Genomic DNA, 24,850 nt, shown 5'->3' on the forward strand with positions numbered 1-24,850 from the left:
ATATCAATTAGTTTTTTATGGCCCGGATATTTTTTGTTATATTTGAAAAAAATTGATTCAACCTGTAATATAGCGCAAGCTTCTAAACTAATTAAATCTAAATCATTAAATTTAAATTGAATAATTATAATTTAGTCCATGATGGACCGATATAAAAATAACTTAATAGTAAAATCTAAAATTAATAATGAAATTTGAAACATAACCGATCATGTTCATTTAAGAATATGAGAAGATTCGAACCTTAAATATCCAACATTAAAATTAATTTTAAGATTTGAGACCTAGCAGGTTGTGCTTATTTAAAAATATGAAAAGAACCAAACCTTAAATATCTAAGATTATAATATATCCAACATTAAAGTTTTTGCGTTAAGAGTTTCGGTATTCAAACATGAAATTAAAGCACGGCTCTGACATCTCCTCTCTCTTTTCTGATACTGTTTGGAATTCTATAGTTATTGTTTAAAATGTTTTTAATTAAAAATATATAAAATTAATATTTTTTTTTATTTTTTAAAAATTATTTTTAATATCAACACATTAAAATAACCTAAAAATATTAAAAATATATTAATTTAAAATAAAAAATAAAAAAAATTTAAATTTTTTTCAAAAACACTTTAATAATAACAATATTAACCAATTTACAAAAACATGCTTTATCATATTTAAATTGGCTGTATCTTCTCTTCTTTCGATTTTATCGGTAATTTTTCCAGCATCTTTCAGAGCTAAAGAGTCGATATTAAATCCTTCTTTTCTTCTCCTTCATTTCTTTTTCTCTGAGAGGGTATATTTTATCATTTTGTACTTTCATAAAATACTAAATATTTGGTTGTAAATTGTAATGCTCTTACATTATACTATAGCGTGTAAAATCACTGTGATGCTATTGTGTATATAAAATATTTGTACTGTAGTACCACACTTTAGATATTTAAAATATTACAAATAACAGGAGTGTTAATTTTTTTTTTATTCAAAAAGTTATTGGATTTGATACTCTATTTTTTTTTTTTCTTTTCTTTAATCTTAGATTAGACAAGAAGTTGGGTTTGGAGATTTCTTCATTGTCAATTTTATCTTTTTTTTTTCAATCTCATCCTTAATATTTTTTAAATGGTCAGTCGAGATGTTTTTAGACCGGTTAAGTCAATTAGATCACGGCAGAACAACTCTCTTACAGTTTAATTTTAAATTCAAGTTGCGTAAGAAATTAAATCAAGAGATTTTAAGGTTTATCCACCATATCTAATTTTATAAAAAATATCAAATAGCTTTCTATATTCTAAATATTTTTTATTATATTAAAAAAAAAGTAATTTAACTCATAACGTAATGCAAGTTTATAAACTAATTAGATCTAAATCATTAAATTTAAATTAAATAATTATAATTTAGTATAAGATCCACAAAAAAATAACTTAATAGTAAAATTAATAATTAATAATGAAATTTGAAACATAACCAATCATATTCATTTAAGAATAGGACAAGAATCAAACATTAAATATCCAACATTAAAAGCAATTATAAGATTTGAAACCTAGCAGGTTCGTGTTTATTTAAAAACATGAAAAGAATCAAACCTTAAATATCTAAGATTATAATATATCCAACATTAAAGTTTTTGCGTTAAGAGTTTTGGTATTCGAACATGAAATTAAAGCACGGCTCTTACATATCTAATTATAATTATTTTTTAAAATATTTTTTATTTAGAAATATATTAAATTAATATTTTTTATTTTTAAAAAATTATTTTTAATATCAACGTATCAAAATAATCTAAAAACACTAAAAATATATTAATTTCAAATAAATAAAAAATAAATAAAATTAAATTTTTTCAAAAATATTTTAAAAATATACCAGTAATATTAACCAATTTACAAAAACATGCTTTATCATATTTAAATTGCCTGTTTCTTCTTTTCTTTCGATTTTATTGGTAATTTTTCCAGCATCTTTCAGAGCTAAAGAGTCGATATTAAATCCTTCCTTGATGAATTTTATACTCATAATCCATATATTTTTAAAAACTTATATATATATATATATATATATATATATAAATTCAAAAATAGTAAATATAGAGCCAACCTGTTTACTCGTGGCCATGGACAAGTTCGTTTTCTTCTTCTTTTTATTATTTTCTTTTTCAAGTCTTCAGGTTGTAGTACATAATATTTTTCTTTGTTATCGTAAATTTTATCCTTGCTCTCCAATGCATTTCTTAAAACAATAAAATTTTCAAGAAATATTATTTCAATCACACTTTCACTTATTTTATTTTGTGTGATAAAGTTTTATGAAATAGAAGTAATAATAAAAGATTACGGAGTGAAATGAGAAGCATGGAAGAAAAGAAAAACCAAAATAACAAAAAGATAAAATAATATAATAGACGATTAACTAAAATAAAATAAAAATTAAAAACTAAAAGATAAATAGGGATCTTCTTTTTGTATTGTAGAAATTCAAATAAAATTAAAAAAAAAATTATAGTTGACTTCAATAATATGAAAAGTTATAATAAAGATGTTTAGAGAATCTCCAATCATATATCTCATTGAAGTTAAGAGAAAAAGGAAGAGATCTTGCACATTTTAAGAAAGGAAAAATTGATACTTGACCTTAGAATTTTTTGGTTCTCATTCACAAATAAAAGAATAAAAAAAAGATTTTCTAATTAATTATTGGATTTTATTTTCTTGGGTGTTCAATACTATAAATTGGGGTCTGAAGCACAACAAAAAAGATACTAAAAAAACTAGAAATAGACCATAAAAGAGACCACAAAAAAAGACTACAAGAGGAGAGAAGAAGAAGAAAAAAAGGAAAGAACAAAAAATAAATAAATAAACTTTAACTGCTAACGCAGGAAGAAAGAAGAGAAGAAGAAGGTGCAGCTGATGCAACGAGTCACGCCCCCCAATCCTCAATGGCTTCTCGCCTACTTCAAGAATATATTGTCAAAGATTTATATTTAAAAATGTGATAAGGTCGGAATAAATAACCCATGATGAGGGTGGGGGGACGGGTTGCAATACATTTATTTGAGGAGTAATATTTTGACCTTGGTGTAGAGTATTTATAGGTGGATGTACATGTTAGCTTGTTGTAAAATTTGCACCCGAATGGTATTTTTCATTAATTTATATTTGATTAAATAGACAGTATAATGTTTTTTGAATTTTTCTTTATGTAATTGTATAAAACCCTGTAAATTTATAATTTAAACATGCGAATGTGAAAAATTCCATATAAGCATAAGATTGAAAGTGGTATGATCTCGATGAGTGATGGAACCGAGATAAGAAATAATAGATAAATATGATATATAATGGAGGGGATAACCTCCATAAAATGAATTTTGGTTTAGAATTCATAAGAATAGAGAAACTGGTAATACGTTTTGATGGATAAAAGAATGAGAAAAATGATAAAATATTTCTAAGAAATAAATGGGGTAATAAAGAATAAATTATAATAAAGGATAGTGCAATGAAAATGACAGGACTGAAGGTGCAAGCACTAATTAAAAATCAATTACGTTACTTTGAAAGACTAATTTGTTGGTTGTGTGGATATGAATGCAGTGGAACCATGAAGAAAATGAAATGAAAGAAATTTGGAAAATGAAAAGTTAGCCTTTTATTTCAATCAACATGTTCATATAATAATGTTTCTTCCTATTCTTACACCATAATCATTATTCCTCTCATTTAAAGAATACACAATTAATCTATAACAATATTAATAACAAGAACATATTTTACCATTACATCTTCTATAAACCCTAACACCCACACAATTCTAATTTCATCAAAACATATATTTAATCAAGTTTATTAAATTTTGCCAAAAATAGCAATAGATTCAAAAAGCAATAAGTCATCTACCTTAGTTTTTATTCGAACCCAACAGTCAGAATATAGAGCTTAGAGTCTTGCACAATATATCTCAAAATCTAAATGATCCAATGGTTAAATCTCCCTAGATCTAAATAAAACTGAGCTAACCTAAAAATTAACGAGCTACTGTTCAACATGAACAAAACCTTGCCGGAGAATGTGTTTTCGATCTCCACCGTCCTGAATGAAGACCACATCTAGGCGCACCACATATCCAAACATAGACATGATCCAAAAATTGAGATGTTTCAAGGCCAAATAAGGATGCATGTGCTCAATTTGAAAAAACAGGGACTAAATTGAAATTTACCTAAAATATTTTTTTAAAAGCCTTACTTTATAAGGTTTGAATGAACGATGTGTCACTCAAATTTTAATGAAGAAATAAGTGACACGTCATCCAGCCATGTTCACCATTTTCTTCAACAAACGAATGTTGATCAAGATGTCACTTTTAGGAGAATGAATGTGGCATCTCTGACCTCTCAGAGGTGTCAACCACCATAACTTGAGTGAGAATCATCTCCTTTACAAGTAGCAATTATCCTCATCATAAATTTGTACCTCATTTAGCTCAATGAACTCAATAACATCTTGTTCCTTATCAGTCTCCCCTACAATGGCAGATTCGAGCTAATCTAGAGCTTACCTTTCAATTAATGAATATGGAGTTATAAACCTCTAAATCAAGAGTGGTTGGATCCTCATAGTAGATCTACATACCTTCTACAAATTCAAAACCTTTAATGAATCATTTATGTCCTGATCCATATAATGACCTTGACAAAGTACCCAACCTAATCATTCATGATTAAAGAAAATTGCACAACGATAGAAAGACTAGAAAGATGTTTTCTCATGTGTGATTTTTGTTTATAAGAGGACAAAGGGGGACCAAGCACCCTCTATTTTCAAATAGGAAGGTTTTGGAAAAGAGAATAAGAATCTTCTTTAACAAACTCTTCGCAAAAACCATGGCGAGTTTACCTATAAAAGTTATCTGCTCTTGAACACAAAAAAGAAAGAGGCGAGGAAATAGAGAGAAGTAAAACATAAGAAATCAAAGAGGAAAAAAAAAAAGAAATTCTTGAGGTTTAAGAGCAAAAATACAAGAACATCGTATGCAAAGTTAGGAATACAAAAGAAGGGCATTCAAGCTAAGGATTAAAAGCCTAAAGCAAGGAGAAGAGAAACAACAAACTTCAAAAAAAGGAATCAATAGTAAAGAAAGTAGTGTTGGGTCTTTAAAGGTATATACCTACCTTGATGAGGGAATAGAACTCAATGAGCATACCCCCATCCCCTTCGATGCTTTTTAAACTCTTGTAGGATTGTTTACTATTTATGCATTATGTTTTAGTTACTAATACTTGTGTTTAAATGCATTTGTTCATATTTGAAGTAATATGCATATATGTGTTTGATGCCTAGTTAGTTATTTTAAAGTTGACATTTGTTTTCATTAATTTTGTTTAAATGGCAGTCTAGCATGTTTTAATACCTAGTTAGTAAGCAAATTTGTTTTAATTCCTATTGTTTCTCAAAAAAAAGTATAATTACATTTTGTTCTTGGTGGAATGATGACAAACTAGGGTGGTGTTCATGATGATGACAATTAAGAATGTAATTAGAATTAATGCAACAATGTTTTGGTTAAGGAATTGCATTGTTTAGATCCTAAGGTTTGATTTGGTTGAGCTATTGTTTTATCCTTTTTTTTTTTTGTTTCTTTAATGTTTTTTATGGTTTAAGTCGATTAGGAGATGCATGCCTAAGCTAGACTTGAAATGTTTATGCTTTGCTTCTATGGCTTAGGCCAATTCTAAATGTAGGCATATTTATGTGTATTTCTAGTTATTAATGTTCTTAAGCTAAGATTTTTAATTTCCTATAAACTGATGTTTTAGCTTGACTTTTGTACTCTAATAGAAGTTGATACTTATATATGTTTATTCGTTTCCATTTATTTGTCCTTTAATTGTCTATTTTGGATCTAAAGTTTGAATGTTAGGGTTTGTGTTCTTGGCTAGCGGGTTTGATTTCAAGTTATTCTGAGTTTTTTATTCTTATCCAATGCATCATTCTGTTTCACTCCTCCTTTCTCTATCTATTTGATGATAAAAATCTTAGCTCATAATTTTAAAAAATAAAACTATATTAATAATTTTTAATGTTCTCATAAAATTAAAACATATTATAAACCATTTTTACTAAATCACATAATTCAAACCAAATAATTAAGTAATAATATAAGTAATGAATCTATATTTTGTAAAACATATCCTAACATAAAACCCAATGAGAGTTAGTGTAAATATCTTTTACTCAATTAGTTGGTTACACGTGATACTGACTTTGTTCATGTAAATATATTTAATTTGTTAATAAAAGTTTATTTATCTTTAATATTCATCAAATATTTGATTAATAAATCTAGAGTAAAGATAAAGTCCTTGGAACAAACTTGTTTTGTAAAGGAAATTATAAAGTTGTTATAATTATGGAATTCGTATTGCATCAAAACATTGTTCCTAAATGCTCCTAGTCAATGTTCTATTAAGACTAAATGTTAATTAGAGTTGTTGAAACTGATACATATTATGTTCTTTCCTTTATGAAATGAAATAGTTGTTCTCATAAACTGAGATACGAGGGATACCTAGGATTAATATGTAGGTGTTTGTCAGATGACATATACACTGAAGACCCGCATGTGAATTCTATATGGAGAGATCACTTGTGTTTATGGAAATGATCACATGACAATTGTGTACATAATCCTTAGACTTGAAATCACTAAGTTATCTTATATAGAAAATGTTATGTTTTGATCCTATTACATGTTGCTCTAATCAGGGGTAATAAATTAGAAAATATTAGGTATAACATGAACTATATAAAGATATTTGAGTAATCAAGAGATGACTCGTCATCCTAAGCGAATTAGAGAAAATATTTTATATGTTCTCAAATAGTATTGATTGTAAAATCTTATACAAGGTGAAATGAGATTTGTAAGAGTTTCAAATCTTATTCAAATAATTAATGTTATGGTGTTGAGAACAAATATGATTTGACAGAATAGATACACTTCATGTTATAATGTTTAAATTGAAACATTGTTGATGAAAGGATAATAATTACACTGAAAAACTAGTCACTAAAAGGATAAGTCAAACTACACCACTTATGACTTTTCTAATATTTATGGGATCATGACAGGTTGTTAAATATTGTACTTTATCATCAAATATAAATCAATCAATTATTGAATTGATATTGAATTAAGTTGTTTAATTTATTTAATTCTATTTTATTTAGGATTGTAATTTATATTTGTACCAACTTATTAGAAAATCTAATGAGTCACGTACATAAGAATTATTGATCAAAAATTAAAATAGAATGATTAATCATATGTGACCTGATTGTAAATAAATTTTAGAAATTGAGGACTAAAATATAACTTATATAGAGAATTACAATTTTAAACCTGAAAAAATCAAGTATAGACTTGATTAAATAAATTTTAAAAATTATCCTAAAATAATAAAGAGAATTCATATTTTATTATCTATAAGATTTTCAGATTTCTTTGTGATTAGAAAGCTATGTATATGATTCAAAAAAAAAATATTATTTGTAGTCCATTACCATTAAAAAACCGAGTTTTACTCGCTTTTGTGAGTCTTTTCCCCAAGATTCCCTCTTTCATCAACGAAGACAGAGCTTGACACTGTTATGAATTAACAACTCCTCTGTCCGTTCTAAACAAGCAGAAGCTCGTCAAGCACCAGACTCAACACACCACGTTTGGAGTTACACCTGTCTCCATGTGGTTGGTGATTAGATTGGGTTGCTTGATGTCCTGGCTCCGAATCAAGACAAGGTTTTTGTTCTGGGGCATGATTGCGGTGCTTTGATAGCTTGGTATTTGTGTTTGTTTAGACCAGAGCAGAAAGAGTTAAAGCTTAATAACTTTGGAGTAGAAGATATTGCAGAGATGACCTCTCAAGGAATTCTTAATGCATATTTTTAAAAATTATTTTATAACCTTAATTTTAAAAAGTATTATTAATTAAACACATTAAACTACTTTGTTGAACTTCAATTTCAACCACAATTTTAACCAAATATATATAAATACCAAACCAACATCAACCAAAAATACTTTTTATAAAATAATTTTTTTCAAATTATAACCACAAAAATTACCACAATACCAATACCAATACCAAGATAGAGACTACACGTTTCAAGTTTGCAAAAACTTTTGTTTCAATAAATTCCATTTTGTTACAAATTATATCAAGATAAAGAAATTATGTAGACTGACTGATTTTGCATTATTAATTTAAAAAAAAAAAAACAATTCACAATATCACACGCAAACTTTTGCAAGGGCTAGGGTTAGTTGTTATGTACACATGTAAATATTTATTATTGAATAAAATACAAGACAAGAGCTACAATATTATAACTACAATATTATAACTAACGATAGTTTCTTCCCTTTCTCTCGAGCAAACTCTTTCCTTTTATTTCCTCACGCCACCCAATTCTCCTAGTTACAACGGGCTCGTCCAGCCATCGACCCCAGCTCCAGGCGGAACACCCCCAATGCTAAGACATGGGATTCGTGAAAGAAAAAGACATTGTTTTTTTGCTTTTAGGTTTCAGGTTTAGGCCTCGGAATAGAGATTAAAATCTCAGATTTGTCATCAAAGACTAAAAGCTTACAAAAATTCATTACGTGTATGGCAGAAGAAGAGAATACGAGTAACCTTATTTCCTGATCATTAGACGCTTGTAAGCTACGCAATTCAAACACAACAGGAAGTTTTCATCTTCAAGCAGTAACATAAAGGCAGCAAGTTTAACCCCTCCTAACTCATGCTGCATCAAGAAAAAATAAACATATATCTGGATCATTAAGCATCTATGGACAATAATGGACTTAACGAAAACCTTATTATTCATGATTTAAATCTTATTGAATTCGATTTCCAGAACTTACAACTTGTTTTTTTCTTTCCCGGTTACTGAACCGTACGCGAAAGAGGTGCTGCGTGTGATGAAAACATGTCATCTTGCAACCAGTCAAGACAACTCATCTCATAAGCAACATGAGCAGCTCTGGATTTTCAATTAACTGTTTCCACTCATTGCAAAATCTTGCAACAGTCGCCCCATCCAACACTCTATGATCTGCACCTATATTTACCTGAGAAAGAGGCATGCCAGAGAGGCAGATTAATCCACAATAACAATGGAAAGCTACAAGCACCATAGTTTTTACAATCATAAGTGCAATGTACAATTTTAGCCATTTTTGTCACAAGAGTTCTCTAATTGTTTGAAATTGCATGCTGATTTTGTAATAAGATTTTCCTATACAATGGACCGTGGTTTACTTTTTCTCAAGAATGACTTGCCTAGTTACAGTAGTTTATTTCCAAAATAATGAGCATATAAATATAATGGTGTATATCCCAAGGTCATTTGGAAGATGGTGTTAGCTCTTAGGATTACTCTTAAACATATAAAAAAGAATGAGCATGAAGTAACTGAAACACTGTTTACCGTCATAACTGATGCAGGATATGCATTTCCACCATCTGCAAAACAAAGCACTTTCTGAATTCGGCCAATTGCAATAATGGCCACTTCAGGCAAGTTCAGGATGGGAGCACCAAACTTCCCACCAATTGCTCCAATGTTGCTTAGTGTTATTGTTCCACCAGTTATGTCCTCTGGGTTGAGCTTATTAGCCAAGGCCAATTGTTGCAACCATGAAAGCTCCTTCGTTATCTAAATACATATGTGGACATTGTCAATAAAACCATTAAAAAGGAAAAAAATTACAACAAAATTTTAAGGAGAAGCGATCTGAAAGTAAACACATTTGAGAGCAAAACATGATTGATATATATATATATATATATATATATATATATATATAAAGGCACTATTTCATTCTTGCCTATACTGATGGGTGATCCTAACCATTAGAGTGCATATAAAGCAAGTTTCAACCTTAAAAAAAAAAAAAACACTGGTTTCAATTTGAATATATATTAGACCATTTTAACTCTCATTATCAAATCAATCAGGTTATATATTCTCCAGTAACTATTAAGTGTGTAAAGAAAAATGTTTGAAGTCAAACTCAATAACAACAAGAAAGAAGCTGCCAGATAAAAAGCAGAGTGGAATAGAAGATAGTTTCTTATGTAAATAAAACAGACAGGAATCAGTAAAACAACCTCCAAGATGGAAAGAGACTGGACATTCTTTATGTTGGGTACAACTAAACCAGATGGAGTAGCCATGGCAATTCCAATATTGTGGGAACCTATGACATTCAACAGTTATTGTGACCACAATCAAAACTAGAAAAGAGGGTTAAGGGCATCAATAAGAATACTCAACATAATCCAAGCAACATACTGAATAATAGATCTCAAAAGAGCAATAATTATTTTACATCAGAACTAACAATTCTTCCATCAAGAAGAAATATAAACATGTGCCCATACATCCTTGTAGAACCAAATATAGAGCCTCTGGTGGATACACCCATCTTCTGTTGAAGTACAATAATTTGTATTGGTTTTATAAGAGCAGTCAATACCGGTGACTTATTGTCAATCTATAATACAAAAATGTTTCTCTTATTATAAACTTTTTGTTGGCACTGGATCTAATTCAAGCTTTGTTAGATTCTCAAAGACTTGCATAGGACATTAAAATTACCATTTTAAATTATGTTGAGCAGAAATGCTTTCATAAGCAAGAATCATAGTGCCCATACACTGAAATGCCTACTGTGAAATCGTAGTTTTCTACTGCTCGTTGAGCATGTGCCCATCAGAAAATAGAGGCAGTAAGCAACATTATAGCAGCAAAGAAGAATAAATCAACAAACCTTTCAGGACGACCTCCATTGAGTCCTCATTAAAGCAGCTATTAATCCACGGATATTTGCTGATGGCCACTGAGAGTGACTTTATCAAAGATGGAAGGAATGTATGCTTCACACCTGGTTCAGTGTTACTGTTTTGGAAACTTTCTTTAAGCTCCACCAATGCATCACAATTTATCTCTTCTACATAATGAAAATGTGGAACTTTTGCAGCCATAGACATTGTTTTCACAATCGCACGTTGGAAACCCCTGGGAAGAAAAAAACAATGACTTTGCATTAACTTTAAATTTAAAGTGGTTTGCCTAATAAGCATATTCTTTAAAAAATCCTAAGTAAATGGAATTGAACAAATAACTGTCCAGTATCAATACAACAACAAAAATGAGTTTTAGGGAGAGGGGGGAAGATTTTGTCTTTAAGGAAAGGGTTTAGACTTTACAGTAAAAGATTTGCTTTTCAGAGTAAAAGAAGCACACAAAAAGATTAGGGGTTCTGCAGTAAAAAGGTTTAGATTTTACAGCATAATTTTGGAATTTAAAATTAAAAGTTATCATATCTCACAGTACAAGATTTACAATACGAGTGTTCTTCCATCCCATATAAAACTTATTTGAGACTGTTGAATTCACAAGATATGTCTGATTTTCTATATACAGTTCCTATGTTAAAAAACTTCATCAGTAGGGATCCAACTATCATCGAACACAACTAACTACATGTACATGGTTATGGTTGCCTCCTTATGCCTTGGATAACAATTAATTGACGTTATGATTGCAATGATAGGGAAAGTTGACTCATCTGCAGTGTAAGAAATTGTCATGTTGTCCTAATCCTACAATTCTACAGAAAAATTTGGTAGCATTGTGAAGAGTAAAATGCCAAGGAAAGCAGTTTTGTATATTCCTGCCCCCTCCTCATGAAAAATAATGATAGAAAGAAGGTGTTTCAGTTCACATTTGTATCTAATATTTTACCTTAGGGGAACTTTCTTATCACCATGTTGTGATCCTAATTCAGCTGGGACATATGAGTGGTCCTCTTCACCTTTCAAAAATTGGTCTCTGGAATCAGCATTCTCAATGCCAATTGAATCTTTAATGATTCCTTTCAGAATAGCATGTCTCAGTATGTCTTCTTTTAATACTCTCCCATCTTTACCAGCTCCATGGACATCATTTAGATTTATATCATATTGCTTTCCAAGGTGTCGCACAGCTGGTGTTGACAGGACTCCACCAGTTTTACATTTATTCACCCCAGAATAATGAGAAACAAAATTTTCAGAAACATCTTGTTTCTGCGTTGGAACTTGAGCTCCTTGAACAACCATTTTAAGAAGAGACTCTCCAACCTGCAATGTAGTTACCCTTATTCGCACATATCATATATTACCAGAAATTCAAAATATCAATACACATGCATGAAAACTAATCTCATAGCTAACTTCAAGTTACAAACACCCCCTAATTGTGCAGAGCACAGTCTCCCTATCTTTTGGGTCCCCTTGAGAAATGGAGCCAGCTCTGCCATTGTGGCCCATTTTAGGTTCACACAGGCAGGTACTAGTGTTACCTAGCATGGCTAACAAAATAACAATTTGCTTCATAAATCAAAGAAAAAAATATTTGTTTGACATAGTTTCAAACTGAATTCCAACTGATTCCCCAAATTAACGTCTCCCACTCCGTAATTTCATCTTTTGTATCCCACGCCATTTCCCACACAGGGAAAACCACATCGCTAAATGCATACATATGAAATTCATAAAATTGAATTATTATTAATCTATAAAAAAAAATTCAAAATGTCAGCTTGATTTCTTCACCAAGCCAATGAGCAGTGAAACACGAAATTCTCACCTTTACAATATCTCCAGGAACATAGAGAAATTGAGCAACTTTGCCCTTATAACGACTCGTTATTTCAATAGTCGCTTTGTCACTCTGCACTTCACACAGTGGTTGAAATTCTTCAACTTGATCCCCCTACAACAACAACAATAGCATTACCATCTTTAAAAAAAACAATTTTAAACCCTGCTAAATCAACGCCAACATTATGATTTGAAAACAGTATCAAGACAAACATATCTCAAAACTTTGTCAGAGATCATTTCATTCATGCACTTACCTCTTTCACAAACCACTTGAGAAGTTCACATTCAGCAATACCTTCACCAGTTTGAGCCAAAGGCACATCAACAATTCCAGCACTCGTTCCCACATCAACCGAAGCTTGACTCGAAAACAAACACAAACCCACTTTCCTACACTCAATCTTGATCTACAAAAAACCCAACAGCCATCTAACAAATTATTCCAAAACAAAGCAATTAACTAACAAGTTACATAATATGAAAGAGTCACTCACGTTGATAGAGTTATTCGGATAACCAATGAAAGGAAGTTTGTGGGACGTTAATGGAGACGAAGTTGGAGATTGAGCAGTAGTATACGGGTAGAGAAATCGTGGGGTGGAGCTCCATGCCCGTCTATGACAAATCCTTCTTACAATCATCGTTGATGAAGACGTTGCTAATCACTCAGGGAAAATGGGAGAAACTTTTGTTGTTTGTTCAAGGAACTAGATTTATTTATTTTTTTCTCGCTCTACGCTTGGTTTCGAAGTTAAATTCTTTTTAACCAAAACAAATGTTTGGGCTAATATAATTTTAGCAAATTTGAATTATTTTGATGAACATGTAGAATATTATATCGAGATATTTTTACATAAAAAGTAAAACAAAAAAACACTTATAAAACTTATGATTCAATAATCTAATAAAATTTAAAATATATATATATATAGAAAAAAAATAATCCAGATTAACTTTATTAACTCGCCACCTATGACATGATATTAAATTTTTTACTTTTTAAAAATAATTTAGAAAAAAAAATCAAAACTAAATAAAAAAACTGACTCATAACATGTTAACTTGACTAACTTGCAATCCAAAATAATCTTATAAGAAAAAAAAAAAAAAAAACCATAAAAATACAAGAAAGCTCAAGATTAAATAGCTTAATGTTAAGGGATGAAATTGAAAGACAAAAATAAAAAAACATTGAAAAAAAATCTGAAATAACCTGAATTAACTTAATTGACCCACGACCCGAGATAACCCTATAAAATAAAAAATTGACATAAAACAAAAAAATCATTAAAAGAATGAGTATCAAAATTGCATATAAAATAAATAAAATAAAATATTGAGGGAAATTGAAAAAAAATTAAAAAAAGAGCAATTAAATAAATGAGGACAAAAATTGAATAAAAAAACTAAGTAAATCAAATTTTAATTAATGAATAAAATTGAAAACAAAACAAACTAAGAAAATGATAAAAGAAGAGTAATTAAAAGAATTGGAATCCAAATTCGATAAAAAATTAAACAAAATAAAATGTTGGGGGGAAATTAAAAAAAATAAATAAATATAAAAAAGAATAAAAAATAGCAATCAAAAGAATGAATATTATATTTAATATAAAAAAATAATACCAAATGGAAATAGATGTAATTAAAAAACAAAATCTAAAGAAGAATTCAAAATAAATAAAAACCAATCAAAAGAAAAAGAACTACAATTGAAAGAAAAACTAAATGGGAGGATAACTTTGAAATTTAGCTGCCCCACCACGGATTTCAATGAAATGAGAGAGAAAAGAGAGAGAGGAGTTAAAAAAAAACTCACCTAATGCTGAACCGCCATAACTTGGACTACATGCGTCTCCTTATCATCTTCGCCACTTATGAACATTTCAAGTGACACGATGGTTAGATCTGTTTACAACTAGTGAGCATTTCAAATGGCATTATAGTTGGATCTTTTAACTATCGAAAGACATCGCATGTTCATTCAAGTATGCAAGTGGTGTCTAACAATTTTTTCTTTTTTATTATTGTTTTTACTTGTTAAAAGATTATTTGCTCCCAATTAAATTAGATTATAATAGAACAACTATGTTGAAAATCTTAAAATACCTCAACCCCTTCCTCTTCTTTTTTAACTTAAAATGCAATGAAATAATTGGTTTTTTAAAAAAAGTAGGAAATAACGCAAAAAAACACTCTCTCATCCTTTATTTTTTAAAACTTCTTAATGTTATTTTGTATAATTTAACTGTGTAAGAAAAGTTGAACCATTATATTCTTGATCAATTTAATAATATCGAATGAATTTATAGGAAAAGACCATCTTATCACTATGTAGAGGGCATTTGTGTTGTCATGAAGGGCAAAGATGTCATTGCTCTAATATAAAAATTGATAGGGTTTAGTTTTTTCTTTAATTTTAATCACTACAAGATTTAATAGTTTTATTGACAGAATTTTTCCGTCGGTGTTAGACACATATTCCGTCCGTAATTAATTTACCAACGAAATCACCGACGGAAATGCTCTGTCGGTTAATCTTTCATCGATAATTTTTTGTCCATTGGTAATAAAAAAATATTATTACCGACACACGCGTCGGTAATTATTTAAAAATATTTTTTAAAAAATTATTTTATAAAATTATAAAATAATTAAATTAACATAAATCAACACTCTATAACATATACTCAAAATGCTTGGAAAAAAGAATAAGAAAATCAACTCAAACAAATTTGCAACAAATAAATAAAATGAAAAAATAAATTCAACTAAAAAAATTCATATGAAAAAAATGAAGTTGCAATTGCTAAAAATTTAAAAATCCTATAAATAAATCAACTAAAAATTGATCTCGTATGAAAAAAAAACTCACAACAACATTTATACAATTATTAAGAACAAAAACAATTAAAAATAAAATAGAAAACAAATATAGTGAAAAAATCCATGAAAAAAGAAGAAAAAAAAATATTACCTTAATGTAGTTGCAAGTGAAGCTAAGGAGAAAAAAACAATTTCGTAAAGCATATTAATTTTAAAAAAAAAAAACTAAGAGGATAAGAAAAGAAAGAAGAAGAAGACATACCCGAGCATGGAGGAAAAGAAAAAGAGATGAGAGAAAAGAAGAGAAAGAACTAGATATTGATATTTTTTACATATAGTGAAGAAGAAAAAGAAGTAGAAAAAGAAGAATAATAAGAAATGAGTGTCTCTTGTTAAATATGGGGATTCAGGCTTTTTATTGGGGCACGTTAGCGATAAATTTACCTACGGATAATTAAATATTAATATTTTTTTAATTATTCCGTCGGTAATATTTAATTTAAATTTTTTTATTTCGTAAAAAGTTTTCAGAAACCGCCAACAATTACCGATAATTTTTCAATCCGTCGGTGATTCCGTCTATAATATTTAAATAAAAAATTTAAATCAATTGAATTTTTTCAGAAAACTGCCAAATAATACCGACGACTTTTCAATCCGTCGGTGATTTTATCCGTAAAGAACAACAATTAACAGTTCAATTGAAAAGTGAACAGTTCTGGAGCTCTCTGGAAAATACCAACAGAAAAATGCGTTAGTGATTCCCTTTATAAATGACATGATGAACAATGTTCACAGTTTATGAACGAATTTACCGATGAATTTATTTTGTTGGTAAAAATGACACGTCATCATTTTTTTGCTTTGTTTTTTTTTTATTGTAATTTCCTCAGTATATACCGATGGAATATTTTCGTCGGCAAAATCCCTTGGAAATTTACCGACAAAAATATTTTCTCGGTATTTCCGTTTGTATTTATCAAATTTTTGGTAGTGAATTAGACAAGACAATTGTAATTTTATGGGGGGTTATTATTATATTTACAAGGTTTTAAATAAGCAATCCCTCGTCTTGGATTAAGATTTGTGTCTTTAAGCCCCTTTATTTATTCTAACTTTCAGATAGGCAGAAATTAAGGTGAGGCAGCTATCGAAAATAGACCGACTTAGATTTTACTTGCATTTAAGTAACTAGTGTCTCGAAATAAAAATACCAGATACAAAAATTATAAAAATATATATAGTTAAAAAAATAAAGATATCAAATAAATTATTTATGTAATAATTTTAAAATAAATCTAGCCAGATGTTGGTTGTACTGACTCTTATATAATCTCAATAAAAATATAGATTTTAAGAAAAATAAAATAATACCAATTCATATGAGAATGGTAGATCTATGCATATAGCTATAAATTCTGAATAGTGTAGTTCAATTCGTCAGGTTTTTGAGTTTATTTCATAGAGATTACCAGTTCGAGTCTTACAAATTTTAAAGTCATTAGAGATTTATATAATCATTAATATTAGAGCTCATGGAATTAGTTGAAATCATGCAAGCTGACTTGGACATCTATATTAATAATAAAATAAATAATAAATAAATAAAAACATTACAAGTTTCAATTCTCCTTTTCATTTACAAAAATCAATACTTCAAGGTTAAGACGACTCTAGAGATTAGGTGTAAATCCAGACTTAAGGCCATCCTAATTTTAGATGGGTCCTTGTTCATGCTAAGCACGAGGGCACGACATGGAGGTGAGGCGGTAATAGACCTTTTCTATGATAGCCGTGTGCTTTGCAACTAAAGAGGTGCAGCCTCGCCATAATTCCATTCGGATTTGTAGCCATTTATCTGATTATTTTTGTGTTTTTTTTTTTAAGATTTTTTTTATATCATTTTAATATATTACTATCAAAAATAATTTTTTCAAAATTTAAAAAATATATACTATTTTGATATATTTATAAAAAAAAAATATTTTAAAAAATAATTATTATTAAACTTTCAAACATTTCATACAGATACAACCTATTATAGCGATGTATTCAAAAGCTCATTGATCCATATTAAAAATCAGCATCGTCTTCAAACTAGATTTGAGCCCATAGTATGCCGCCGGTCCAAATTACACCATGGGTCCTTAATTTTTTATATAAAAATCAATGCTTAAGAAATGCAAGTATATTTCAAAAAATAAAAAATAACGACTCGAGTTATAATCTTAATCATGTCAAATAAGTTAATCTTATTTTAATAAGACTATAAAAAAATTAGGTAATCATAGTTAACCAATAATTGTTTAAAAAAAAAACATGATAATTTAGAGGAAAAAAAAACTTTGAAAGTATAAAATTGGATACAAAAACCAATCTGAGTCGACCTGGGATAGCGTAATAGACAAATAATTTGGGTAATAAAAGGCAAGCCAACCCAGATTAACTTGAAAAACCCTATGGCTCAAGCCTTGAGATCAAAACAACCCAACAGAAAAGAAATTGTAAAAAACCACAAGACCAATTTTAAAATAATAATAATAATATTGAACAATGAAATCAAAAAGAAAATAAGCCATAAAAAATAATGTTAACCCGCATTAACTTTTTAAACTTGTGATCTAGTTCATTAGATTGTAAGAACCATACATGGAAAAACTATAAAACATAATCACTTGCAAGTTAAACGTTGAAGGATGAAATTGAAAAAAAAATGATTATAAAAAAATAGTAATTAAAAAAGTAGAGATAAAAAACAAAATAAAAAATAAATTAGAGGGAAAGAAAAAAAAAACTTATTGAAGGGTGAAATTGAAATAGAAAAACTTTAATAAAAGAATACAAAAAATCAAAAGAATAAGGATCAAATTGGAAAAAAAAAAACAATACATCATAAATTTGGATTGAAAGATGAAATTAAAAACCAATAAAAATTACACAAAAGAGTTAAGAAAAAAAATAATAAAAAAAGGACTGGAGTGGAAAAAACAATACATGACAAAATAAGATTGAATGGTGAAATTAAAAAAAAATTACAAAAGAGCCAACAAAAAAAATTTAAATCAAAATAATAGTGACCCGACTTTAAGCCAAAACAAATTAAGAGTTAACTTTACAAATTTAGAGTGCCAAACACCAAAACTAAGGAAATGAAAGACAAGAAGAAAAAGTAAAAAAGAAAAGGCTCTGACATCAAACTAGTGGTCCATTCAAGACACGTGTCAGGCAAATATAGAGGGGCTATCAAGAGAATTTGGACCTTGTTGTTTGGTTATCAAGTGACGCGGTGCGCGTTGCCCTAAACAACTACAATTCTTCACTTGCAATGCATGTATTAGCAATTTTTTTAGTAATTATTAAATATTAAATTTCAAATTCATCATTAACTCCACGTAACAATAAAAAATAATCTAGGGTTAAAATGATGAAAATAACCCTTGAACAGTGCTCTTTTTGTTTTTTTTTCACCTCAAGTGAACTAACTTAATTGTGCATTTAAAATTAAAAATGCAAAAATGTTGCTATATGTTAGGCTTAGTTTTTGTGGTTCAAAGGTTATTTTTGTATTTTTACTATTCAAAAAATACTAAAAAAACCTAAATACCCCATCTTTTAAGACCAATTTTTAATGTTACGAGGGGTAAAATTATAATTTTATTGTCACACTTCAGAGTAAATAGAAGTCTAGTGTACAGTAAACAATGTTATTACCCTTCTTCCCTTTTGTTTATTATGTTATTGTTATATAAATATAAATGGTAAAGGAAATTTAGGTTTTGGTTCATTTCTTTTTTTCTTAATGAATATTGAATGGCGAAGGAATTATTTTTTCTTAATTTTTTTAATTTGAATTTTTTCTCAAGTTTTTTACCCTTCTTCTATATAGTCACTCTTGAGTTTTTTATTTTATCTTGTCTATTTTTTTCATGAGAAAAATGATTCTTAACTGTTAGAGAATAATATAAATTATATCCTAGGACCTCACCTAACGGTTTAAACTATTGGGTTGATATGGTTCTTTGACATGGTATCAGAGCCTTAATGACCAAGTGATCACGAGTTCAGATCTCACCATTTTCATTTATTTGATAAAAATTAAGCACAATGTGGTATGAGCCTGTGCAAGTTTTAAGCCCAAAAGGCTTTCACTTAGAAGATGTATTAGAGAATAATATACATCATATCATGGGACCTCACCTAATAGCTTAAGCTATTGAGTTGAAATGATTATTTGACATTAACTACTCATCACTTAATATTATATGATCCAGTGAATGATTTATCATCTGGATTCTTATAACATGGCAATTTGTTAATATAAACGATATGATAACACGTGTTTTTTTAATGACAAATTTGTAATAATTTAGATGTTATTTTAAACAAAACCTAACATTTCTAAACAAATTCAAAATATCTACTATTACGCGAATTGATAGAAAAATTAATAAAAAGATTGTTGTAATAAATAAAAATACAAGTGCAAAGTGTGACCACATCTCAACTATGAAATAATCAACATAATTTATCTTTTTGTATAATTTTTTGTGTTATGTAGGAAGTTACAAAGCCGCCATGATACATGCATCGTAGTCAAGTCAAAATGCAAGGTTGTGTTTGAAATTGCGATGCAAAGATGTTTTTTGAAATGTTTTTCATTTAAAAATATATTAAAATAATATTTTTAAAATTTTTTTTACATTAACACATCAAAACAATAAAAAAATAAAAAGAAATATTAATTTGAAGGTTTTTTTTAAAAAAAATTAAAAAGTATGGTCGAACATATTCCTAAACAATGTACTTAGTATTGTGGTAACTTTTATAATTATAATTTAAAATAATTTTTAATATAATTCATGCAAAACTATATTATATATTAATTAATCTAAAATTTTAAAAACTATAATTAAAACATAACACAAGTTTCAACCACACCTTATTATACTTGAAAAGTTCTCAACTCCCTCTTTAATGCGGAAGCTTCACCATAATTTGCTTATGCCAGGCCCGGTTGTAGCGCATGAATGCCAATTGGTTGTAAACAAGTTATTTTGAGGTTAACTAAGCATATCAATTTTGGAAGGCAAAAAAAATACAATATGGAGAAATATCAAGTTCCTCAAAAGGAGCCCTAATTAATCCTTCTAGCAGGGTAGGGAGTTAATAATATTGTCATTCGTGTTTATGTTTTTTTTTTCTTTGTTATTGAAAAAACATATATTCTAACTCGAGATATCTTGAAAAAAAATCAATTCTTGTGGAGTTAATACATTTTATTTTCATCGACTAAAAAAATAGAAACATTAAAAAAACCAATGTTATTACAACATTTTTATTAATTAGGAGTGTAATGTTATTCCAATTTTTATTTTTTTTATGAGATGAGATATACAATGGACCAAGCCCATTAGAGACATCAAAAAATCAACACTTTTGAAGTTGGTGTGTAAGCTGTAGATAACTCTTGTCATGGGCCACTCTTCAAAGTTTAATGAAATTTCAGCTCATGGATCATGCTAACTATAAGACTATGGGCTCTCTAGTCTTGTAGATGTAAACAAGCCTAAACCATAGTATTTGTGAGTATTTAGGTGACATAATAACCACCAAGAGATCTCTCCAAAGACTCTAGAAAGAACTCTACAATAACCACCAATCTTTAAATCTTTAGTCATTAATAGTTTTAGCTATTTTGAATTTTAAATCTCTTATAATCTTCATTTTATTATTTTCTATCACTCAATTAGTTGTATATAAATCTCTATATATCTTACCAAATACAAAATAAATAGTATCATGTGAGTCATTCTCTTTAACATGTCTCTACAAGTTTCTATAAGTTTTCATGGTATTAGATATCTCTAAGAGTTTTTATAAGTTTTCATGATATTACAATAGCAATAGGTAGACATCTAATCCCTTCTGAAGCTTCCACACACGAATCTTCCTCATCCTCTCCATCTCTACTATGGCTTCCTCTGTTTTCACTAGTTATTTATCTCTATCTACTCAACAGATTCATTCATTTCATAACTTGTAAGTCAAAAACTTGAAGGATACAATTACTTGTCAAGGAGTATTTAGCTCATTTTTTGTTCTTCGGGGTTAAGATCTGAATGGTATAATTGATGTATCTAGAGAAGTTGTCACAAAATCATCTCAACCTAATAACTTAAACTGTTAGGTAAAGTTTGCTCTTATTTTACGATGATATGGACGATTGCTTGGATATGATTTATATTATTCTCTAATACACCCCCTCAAGTAAAAGCCTTTTAGGCTTGAAACTTACATAGACTCACACCACCTTTGCTTAATTTTTATTAAATAAATAAGGATGGTGAAATTCAAACTCGTGACTGCTTGGTCATCAAGGCTGATTTTTAACTACCTCAATGTCATATATTGCTCTTCTTAAGAGACAACTTCAGACTATCATTTAAGGTAATCGTTCATACTCTACATTCCTTGAAGATACTAAACAATTGGTTGATCACCTTCTTGTTGCAGGTCAACCAATGGATGATCAGGACTTCATCACTTTCTTAATTGGTGGTCTTCGTGCCACCTTTACTTCATTTCTTACATTTTACCATTTTGCTCTTAGGGAAAAATACTTATCTCTTAATGATTTTTAGTCCAAATTTTTAAGTTTTGAGACATTAATTGACGCGTCTACTCCAATGCAAAATAAAAATTTTGCATTTGATACAAATACATTTAATTTTTGTTGGTTAACTTCGCAAGTGCATAAATCATAACAAGTAATAAAGTGATGAGTAGAGTATCGTCCCACGAGGATTTGTAAAAATTACTACTAATTACCAAAGTCTTTTAAATTATGATCTATTTGAGGAATCAAATAAGATATTTTATGAAACAAAAATTAATGACTTAATGAATTCAATTATACTAATTCTAGGATTTCTGACTTACCATAACTATACCTATATGAACTTTCTCGATTAAATTAAATACTCCTAATGTTGATAATCAAGTTTTCCTTACGTAAATATTAATCTCTCTCCAGCATCAATAAATTATTTCGACAAACAAATTTCATATACTCTACGAAAGTTCTGAACTTGTCGAAATTTATTAAGTACTGTAAAACCTGTAACGGTTATAAAAGTTCTTAGTATATCTCTATCATATAGATTTCTTATGGTATTTCAAATAATAGCTAAAACAATTATCACTTCTCAGTTTCAAATTGAATTCTAAATCATACAGATGTTGGCCAAACACACGCAAGCATTACACATAGAATGAAATACTCAACATCTTAATGTAATAATTCAATCGAAGAAATTGTTCATATAATCATAGTAAGGTTACATAAAAAATCTCAGAATAAAAGTCTACTCCATAGTTAAGTTAAAGAGAAACAAACTTGATACGATGAACATCACTCAAAAGCAAAGAATTGTCGTCGAATAGATAGGTGTCCTCTCGGTTTTCAATAGTTTTGCCTCTGCTCTTTTTTGTTCCCCTTGGTGCCGTCTTCTTTATTTTTCTTTTCTATGTTGTAGGGTTTCTACGTGTCTTCAGTCCCTTGTTTTCAGATCCTCTTATCTTATTTTATATTGTGGCTTTTCTACCCCTGCAGTAATGAGGAAAGTTTCCTTTTCTGCATTGAATTCCTTCCTACTCAGACATTGCGGGCTAGATTTGAGGTAGAAAATGTGTGAATTCAAAGATCTCTATTTCTGAAGAAATTGTAGAGAATCAAATTTTCTTTCCAACGAAACTGATCTTGCAATTTTTGGACCTCTGAGTGTTGAGATAAGGGCCATAAACCGAAACAGTCTTTGCAGTGTAGGAATTTCGGGTTGGTTCAATTCTTGTTTTTCAACTCGCTTTTTAGGCTTCGAAACAACAAAACTAAGTTATATGCCCTTCATATGTTTTGTAGACCTTCATCTCAGCTATTTGAAAATGGTGAAGAACATCTAGAACTAAGTTGTATAGCTTCTTTTGCAGCACATAATGAATCACTGTTCAGTTTCACTACCAGGCTCTGCCTGTTCAGTAACTTAAGATCTGAAAACACATTAATTTCCCATAAGGTCAATAGTTCAGAAAGATATCCAAAATTCTAATTGTCTTGTGTAACATATCCAAAATATTTAAAAATCAAGCACGAATAGTGAAAAATATACATGCTAAAAATTCCCTTATCAATTATATAAAAAAGGAAGCCTACAGGTACTGCTTTAAAATCTCAACAAGCTACAACATTAGCACAAACTCGTGGACTTTCAAGATTCCAGTCCAAAAATGATCGTACAACTCCACATGACATACCACAATGTTAGATTTGTCAAAAGCATGGTCATGTTACTTTAGATTGTTTCCAGCGCTTTAATTTTTCTTTCCAAAATAGGGGACCTCTTTTTAAATCAGCAACAATAATTGTTGAGGCCAACAACACTTTTGAGCACCAAACTTAGTATGCGGATGGTGGGGCTAATGCTCATATTACTACCAATACAGCAAATTTAAAAACTCTTCAGCCTTATGATGGTCATGAAACTGTCAGGCAATGGTTCAAGTTTGGTAATCCAAAACACTAGTTTTTCATCTATAAATATAGCACATGATTCCTTTTATTTGAATAAAGTTATTCATTATCCTCCAGTTTGCAACCAATATTTTATCTATTATCCAATTTTACCAAGACAATGATTGTTATTTCATTATAATTGGAACTGATTTCTATGTTAAGGAGAATAAAACTAGGTGATTGCTGCTCCACAAGCTGGTTGAGGATAGTCTATATCCTATTAATGGGAATAAAAGCTACACCACTAATTTTTGATGTTTAACTTCCAAGTCAGGGACAAAGGCCACCACGAATCAATGATATGATCATCTTAGTCACCATTCTAAGTCCATCCTAGATTATTTATCTTATTACCTGCGAATAAAAGAGTCAACCAGTAAATCAAGTGTCTACCATTCCTGTCAGTTATGAAAAGCTAAAAGATTATCTTTCAATGACTCCAATAAACAATCCACAAAACCTTTAACTTTGACCCAAACTGATATATGGATATCCATATCACTTTAGTTGAAGGTTGCCGTTATTATGTGTTATGTATTGATAATTTCAATCATTTTACATGGATGTATCCTATGCGTTTTAAAAGTGAGTTAAAAATATAAATTTATTTTTTGTTCAATTCAGCAATTACAATATGATAATGGTGGAGAATATTTATCTAAATATTTTTAAAACCTTTTAGCTAAATATGGTATTTTTTATCGCTTAACATGCCCTTATACATCTCT

The 24,850-nt window shown here is 29.0% G+C and overlaps 1 protein-coding gene across 2 annotated transcripts; it reads right to left on the reverse strand.

The window, feature by feature from the left end:
• Nucleotides 1–8,634: 8,634 nt before the first annotated feature.
• LOC118032848 (lipoamide acyltransferase component of branched-chain alpha-keto acid dehydrogenase complex, mitochondrial) lies at nt 8,635–13,506 on the reverse strand. Of its 2 annotated transcripts, XR_004684730.2 has the most exons (9): nt 13,222–13,505; nt 12,982–13,134; nt 12,711–12,836; nt 11,826–12,202; nt 10,849–11,096; nt 10,187–10,275; nt 9,504–9,731; nt 8,938–9,144; nt 8,635–8,816 (listed from the first exon to the last, which is right to left on the reverse strand). XR_004684730.2 is itself a non-coding variant. In XM_035037624.2 (8 exons), exons 1-8 carry the CDS (start codon nt 13,366–13,368, stop codon nt 9,031–9,033), a joined length of 1,482 nt encoding a protein of 493 aa, XP_034893515.1. In that variant the 5' UTR covers nt 13,369–13,506; the 3' UTR covers nt 8,635–9,030. The 2 variants fall into 2 exon arrangements, 1 of the variants encoding a protein (XP_034893515.1); XM_035037624.2 differs by having other exon boundaries at nt 8,635–9,144; nt 13,222–13,506.
• Between the last annotated feature and the right edge of the window lie 11,344 nt (nt 13,507–24,850).

Source organism: Populus alba, chromosome 8, assembly GCF_005239225.2.
Source record: "Populus alba chromosome 8, ASM523922v2, whole genome shotgun sequence".
In the NCBI taxonomy this organism is placed as follows: Eukaryota; Viridiplantae; Streptophyta; class Magnoliopsida; order Malpighiales; family Salicaceae; genus Populus; species Populus alba.